The 6821-nt window shown below is 51.1% G+C and overlaps 1 protein-coding gene across 1 annotated transcript in view; it reads left to right on the forward strand.

Annotated features, from left to right (window-relative positions):
• The window catches only part of dock10 (dedicator of cytokinesis 10), a 37074-nt gene that overhangs the window by 9966 nt on the left and 20287 nt on the right, over positions 1-6821 (forward strand). Inside the window, 22 exon segments of the mRNA XM_067246655.1 lie at positions 172-300; positions 826-960; positions 1201-1329; positions 1331-1403; positions 2406-2491; positions 2702-2785; positions 3096-3119; positions 3121-3249; positions 3459-3518; positions 3520-3585; positions 3587-3715; positions 4021-4077; positions 4079-4144; positions 4390-4472; positions 4758-4880; positions 5017-5096; positions 5198-5385; positions 5591-5656; positions 5861-5953; positions 6163-6286; positions 6407-6528; positions 6728-6811. Of these exon segments, the coding sequence (XP_067102756.1) occupies positions 172-300; positions 826-960; positions 1201-1329; positions 1331-1403; positions 2406-2491; positions 2702-2785; positions 3096-3119; positions 3121-3249; positions 3459-3518; positions 3520-3585; positions 3587-3715; positions 4021-4077; positions 4079-4144; positions 4390-4472; positions 4758-4880; positions 5017-5096; positions 5198-5385; positions 5591-5656; positions 5861-5953; positions 6163-6286; positions 6407-6528; positions 6728-6811 (2130 nt within the window).

Consider the following 6821-nt stretch of genomic DNA (forward strand, 5'->3'; position numbering starts at 1 on the left):
TACTCACTCACTCCCTCTCTCTCTCTCTCTCTCTCTCTCTCTCTCTCTCTCTCTCTCTCTCTCTCTCTCTCTCTCTCTCTCCGTCTGTCCTTCTATTTCTCAGCCTCCAACAATGTAAAGGCAACTTTTTCTTTTGGGTTACAAATTATCAATTAGTTTGTTTTCCTACAGGACACAACCTCTCTGTCTTCCTCTAAGGGAGGGGGAGGGGGCAGCGGGGGAGGCATCGGAGTGTTCCGCTCAGGATGGCTCTACAAAGGGAACTTCAACAGCACTGTCAACAACAGCATCACTGTCAGGGTGAGGGGGACTATGGGTCCTTCTGTGGCCTTCTCGCTCTCACAATCTCTATTTCCATCTTCATCTATATCTTTCATGCACTTTTTTCCTTCTCATTCTCTCTGTCTCTATTCCGGTGTTTTATTTTGGACCTTTCTCACCATCTCCTTGCTACACTTCCTCAAATCCTCCCCATTTCTCTGGACCCCCCCCCCCCCCCTTCCTCCAAAATAAGAGACCCCACTGACATGATCCAACATATGACATGTCAACATCCGTTTTGGGGTTGTGTTTGTGTGTGCAGGGCAGGGAGTCAGGTGGCTGAGCGGTGTCAGGTGGCTGAGCGGTTAGAGAATCGGGCTAGTAATCACAAGGTTGCTGGTTCAATTCCCGGCCGTGCCACATGACGTTGTGTCCTTGGGCAAGGCACTTCACCCTACTTGCCTCGGGGGAATGTTCCTGTACTTACTGTAAGTCGCTCTGGATAAGAGCGTCTGCCAAATGACTAAATGTAAAATATAAATGTGTGTGTGTGTGTGTGTGTAGTCATTCAAGAGACGGTTCTTCCAGCTGACCCAGCTGACAGACAACTCTTACATCATGAACTTCTACAAGGATGAGAAGATCTCCAAGGAGCCCAAGGGATGCATCTTCCTGGACTCCTGCACTGGTGTGGTGCAGGTGAGTTAGACCTGACACACACACACTCATACACTCACTCACATACACTCACACATGTACAAACTCACTATCAAATACAGACACTCACTCAGTCAAACACTTGCACATACACACACACACACTATCAAACACACACATTCACTCACACATACTTTGACACTGTGTGTTTGTGTGTGTTGGTATACCTGTGTGTATGTGTGTATGACTGCATGTGTGTGTGTGTGTGTGTGCCTCCTCTAGAACAACCGTCTGAGGAAGCATGCGTTTGAGCTGAAGATGAACGAGGTCACGTACTTTGTGCTGGCTGCTGAGTCAGAGCAGGACATGGAGGACTGGATCAGCACGCTGACCCGCATCCTGCAGATCAGCCCCCCACGACGGGCCCACCACCCCCGCCCCCGCGCCCGACCGCAAGAGCCTGGACCTGTCAGACCACCGCCAGGGTGAGGGGCAGAGGGGAGGCGGAGGGGAGGGGAACAGAGTGCAGGAGAAGGGGGGAGAGGGAAGTGAAAGAGATAGGCAAAGAGGGAAAGAGGCTGATTGAGAGAGTTAGAGAAAGAGGCAGAGAGAGGGGTATACCCCACCAAACTCTGGGATTAATAACAGGAAAATCAGAAACACATGACATCACTCTGTGCTGCAGCAGAAATGTTGCTTTATTCAACTGCCTGTCATAACTCCATGTTCTTGGACTTGTGCCATGACCCCTCCCTCTTACACACACACTGAATACATACACACACTGAACACATGCACACATGAAACACATACACACACTGAAAATACATGTACCCTGAACACACACAGAAAGTGGACACACACACATCAACACACATGATGGAAGTGAGGGGGAAAAGTGTGATAGCTAGGAAATGGAGTGAGTGCTCAATCTAACTTTATATTTAGCTACTCCGCTGCATTTGTGTCTGAAATAATGCAGGAGGTTATTCTCAGCACTCTGTGCGTACGTGTTCAGATTGTGTCATTACATGTCTGGCCTTTGTGTGTGTGGGGCTTGAATGTAGGGGTACTATTATCTGGGAATGTTCCATTATGTTATCATTATTTCTGTGTGTTTGTGTGTACCGTTAAGTGTGTGTGTGACCTACTACTGTAGACTGAATAGAGAGATAGTTGTGAAAGGAGAAAGCCCCTCTGCTGTAGAGGAGGCCAGGCTGAGGCCAGCTCTCTCTTCTCTTCTCCCCCCTCTTCATCTTCTCCTCTCCTTTATGTCTAACTCACTCGCTCCTCTCTTCCTCTCCTTTATCCTCTGTTCTCTTCTCTCCCCCCTCTCCCTCTCTCCTTCCATTTTGCCCGATAATACATATATTTCAAAAATATCTTTCCATTTAAGAATCCATAAAGGATTGATTGGTTCATTAATTGATTTGTTTACTGACTATTTAACTGAATCCTTCATTAATTCAACTCTGATGTATCTCCAGATGTATTTGACTTGTCGCTAGGCGACGGTTCTCTCCATGAGAATGAGGAGACTTCAGAGAATGGCATCAATCCCGAGCTGGCCAAGGTAGGTGCCAACACCTGGACCAGAGCTAACTGGACTGGACTGAACAAGCCTGAACTGGACTGGACTGAGCTGTGCTTGACCAGACTAGACTAGACCTTTTTAATTACTTGTCTTGACTTGACTTAATTGTACGTTACTTGACATGACTTTCTACCATGTTTGATCTGTAAATGAACATTTCTCTCCTTCGTCCATCCCTCTCTTCCTCAGTACATCTCAGAGACAGAGGAGGGCGTACGCATGGCCAGGAGAGAGGACAGACTCAACCTGTTCTCTCTCGACCCCGACACTCCGGTACGTACCTGTCTGTCTGCCTGTCTGTTTGTCTGACTAATATGAGGAAAATAAATTGAATAATTCTCTCTTTCATTTGTGTGTGTGTGCGTTGTTTATGTGTGCGTGCTGGTGTGTGTGTGCGTGCTGGTGTGTGTGCTGGTGTGTGTGTGCGTGCTGGTGTGTGTGCTGGTGTGTGTGTGCGTGCTGGTGTGTGTGTGCGTGCTGGTGTGTGTGTGCGTGCTGGTGTGTGTGTGTGCTGGTGTGTGTGCGTGCTGGTGTGTGTGTGTGCTGGTGTGTGTGTGCGTGCTGGTGTGTGTGTGCGTGCCAGGTGCTGAGGAGTCCGCGCGTGGACCCCCCCCGCAGGGGAGAGTGTGCGTGTGTTTGAGGAGAAGCTGGGCCGGAGACTGATGATCACCTGCAGGTCCCTCAACCTCACTCTGCAGGGCTGCCTCAACGAGACAGAGGCCGGGCCGGTCACTAATGTAAGACTCACACACACAGACATACCACATACACACACAGACAGACAGACACACACACACAGACACACACAGCATCATACAGCAAACAACAAACACACACACACATTCAAACTCCTAGCAGCACACATAACTTGCACTACATATCCGCTTACACACACACACACTCTCCCCAGTGATGAAGACTAACAGCATATTCCCTGTGCTGTCAGATCGAGCCGTTCTTCGTGACGGTGGCGTTGCTGGACGTGCGCGAGGGGAGGAAGGTGTCCAGCTGACTTCCACGTGGACATGAACCACGAAGCTGTGCGCCAGATGCTGGTGGGGTCTGGGGCCCCGGGGGGGGGCAGGGGGCCCCGGGGGGCAGGGGGGCTGCCAGGAGAATGGCCTGAGCTCCCCTGCTGAGAAGAGACCTGGAGACTGTCACCTCAGTCAGGAGCTCGACTCCTGGCTCTGCTTCCCCAAACAGGTGAGGGGGGGGGGGGGGGGTCGCGCCCACCAGAACACGCACCATCTTTCATTCTTGCCACCGAAGCTCAACCCTGTTCAACTTTTGCGTCTTGCTGCTGGATGGCGGCCAATCAGATATGGTGCCTTTATCACTAGAGAGAGTTGATAAGAGAGATGGGGGAAAATGGGAGGGAGACAGAAAGAGGGAGAGAGAGAGAGATTGAGAAGAGAGATTGGGAAAGGGAGAGAGACTGGGCAAAAGAGAAAAGAGAGAGAGGTAATAACGTCGAGAATCTAAATTTTATTTTTGTGTGTTCTGTGTAGGCCATCTTCTCAGTGACCAACCCCCACACTGACATCGTCATGGTAGCGCGGGTGGAGGAAGGTGCTCATGGGAAACATCACCTGTGGTGCAGAGCCTTACATCAAGAACACCGACTCAAGCAAGGTAGCGATGTGTGTGTTGTGAGGACGTGTAAGGGCTTGGGAACTGCTGGGTGTGGTGATGGATGTTTACCTCACTGTCTCTATACTCTCCCAACCTCCGGCCCTCTATCCTCTCTATCTTCCCCTTCGCCCCCTTATGCTCCCTCTCCCCCGCCCTTCTCTCTCTCTCTCTTTCTTTCCTCTTCCCTCTCCCTCTCCCCCGCCCTTCTCTCTCTCTCTCTCTCTCTTTCTTTCCTCTCCCTCCAGACGGTGCAGAAGATGTTGAAGTCCAACAAGCAGTTCTGCAGTAAGCTTGGGAAGTACCACATGCCCTTCGCCTGGTGCATCAGGTGAGATCCTATGTGGTCCCTTCTCACTCTACCAGCTCCACCACCTGTACTCACTTCATATCCTATCCATTCTGCAGCCACGGACTCTTTTTTTGCACTAACTCTCATCCACTAGTGTGTGGGAGTTTATTTTTGTGTTTTTCATATTAACTCCAAAGTCATAGCAGTTGTTCCTCATTGTTCCTCAACTGTTTCAGTTGTGCTAAACTAAAGTAACACTCAGCTCATCGCACTTGAACCAGCCAATCAGCTTCATTCATGCTGTGCTCTTGTCCAATCTGATAGGTCGGTGTTTAAGGACAATCAGGGAACAGTGGACCGGGAGTCGCGCTTCTCACCGCTTTTCAAACAGGAGAGCAACAAGATCTCGACTGACGACCTCATCAAGATGGTGTCTGAGTATCGAAGGTAGAGACATGTTAGACCTCACCAAGATGGCGTACGGGTACAGACTAGTAGAGCTGTGTTAGACCTCACCAAGATGGGGTAGAGGAAGGGACGTTGTGTACCACAGTAGCTAACATGTCTCTGTACCTCTGACCAGGGCTGAGAAAACCAGCAAGCTGCAGACCATCCCAGGGAACCTGGACATCACAGTGGACTGTGTCCCCCTGGAACACCCCAGTAAGACCCTGTCTCTATCTCTCTCTCTCCCTGTCTCTCTTAACTCTTAAAAATCACTTAAAATTTAAATCAACTTCTATCCCCCCCCCCCTCCCCCCCAGACTGCGTGACGTCCTCCTACGTGCCGGTGAAGCCGTTTGAGGGTGTGGCCCTCCACCCCTCCACGGTGGAGGTGGAGGAGTTCCTGCAGGAGGGCAGCAGGTTCACCCACCCTCACCGGGTCTACCGCCACCACATCTACGTCCACCCCCGCCACCTCAAGTACGACAGCCAGAAGAGCTTCGCCAAGGTAGACCGCTGTACACACACACGTCTAGTACACACATACATAAACACACAGATTTGATACACTCACGTACACCCACCTCTGCACAAACACGCGCCTAGCATATTTAGTAAACATCATACACACGCCTAGTACACCACATATAGACACGTAGTACTGTCACACACACACACACATTTCCAATCGCTCACGCCTCCCTACTCCACAGGCTCGGAACATCGCCGTGTATGTGGAGTTCCGCAGCTCGGATGACGAACAGGCCAAGCCTCTGAAGGTACGGAGAACAAGCTGACTCAGTCCCCTAAGGAGAACCGTCTTCCTGCCGGCTGCCCCCCTCTCCGTCACCCTGCCCCCCTCTCCGTCACCCTGCCCCACACGGAGTGCTCACTGGGAAGCACCCTGCTGTTACCTGCTTCCTAGAAGTGACAAACTGACATGTTTTTTTTTTTTCCTGGTGCGTTTTGTTTGGGCGCTGCAGTGCATCTACGGCAAGCCGGGAGGGTCAGCCTTCACCACCTCCGCCTGCTCCACAGTCCTGCATCACTCTCAGAACCCCGACTTCTACGATGAGGTGAGCATGGTTGGAAGGAGAGAGCGAGAGAGAGAGAGAGAGAGAGAGAGAGAGAGAGAGAGAGAGAGAGAGAGGGCGATAGAATGAGAGGGAGTGAGAAGGAGAGAGAGATGAACAGGAGACAGTCTCCTTCCAGTCACAGTGAGACTATCATGTAGAACGTCTATCCCTCTGTGAGACTCTCCACCCCCCCCTGCCTCCCCCCCTAGGTGAAGGTGGAGCTCCCCACCCAGCTCCATGAGAAGCACCACCTCCTCTTCTCCTTCTATCATGTGACCTGTGACATCAACGCCAAGACCAACGCCAAGAGGAAAGAAGCTCTAGAGACCTCAGGTAAGGAGGAAGGGAGTAAGGTATGGAGGGCGGACCAAGGCCAAGTGGAAATTGTAATTTCTTTAACAGCAAGGGAGATCGGAAAGAATTCTGTTGTGTGTGTGTGTGTGTGTTCAACAGTGGGCTACTCCTGGCTGCCTCTGCTCAGAGAAGGCCGCCTCTCCTCTCACGAGTTCAGCATCCCTGTCTCCTGTAACCTGCCAGCTGGGTACCTGGCCCTCAAGGAGCCTGGCAGCACCAAGGTAGAGAGGGAGGGAGGGAAACATTTATGGATAAGCAAAGACAGAGGAGTTAACCCCCCCCCCCCCCCCCCCCCAAAAAAAAAAAAAAAAAAAAAAAATCTAACCCAAACATGTAAATGTTTTACACTCTCTCCTCTTTTCTCTCTCCCTCTCCCTTTCTCATTCTCTTTGTCCCCCATCTTTTCTGCCTTCCCAACAGAATGGATCGGAGGTGAAGTGGGTGGACGGGGGGAAGCCCATCTTCAAGGTGGCCACCAACGTTCTGTCCAGCGTCTATACTCAGGTAACCACAG

Source organism: Osmerus mordax, chromosome 11 (genome assembly GCF_038355195.1).
Source record: "Osmerus mordax isolate fOsmMor3 chromosome 11, fOsmMor3.pri, whole genome shotgun sequence".
Classification (NCBI taxonomy): domain Eukaryota; kingdom Metazoa; phylum Chordata; class Actinopteri; order Osmeriformes; family Osmeridae; genus Osmerus; species Osmerus mordax.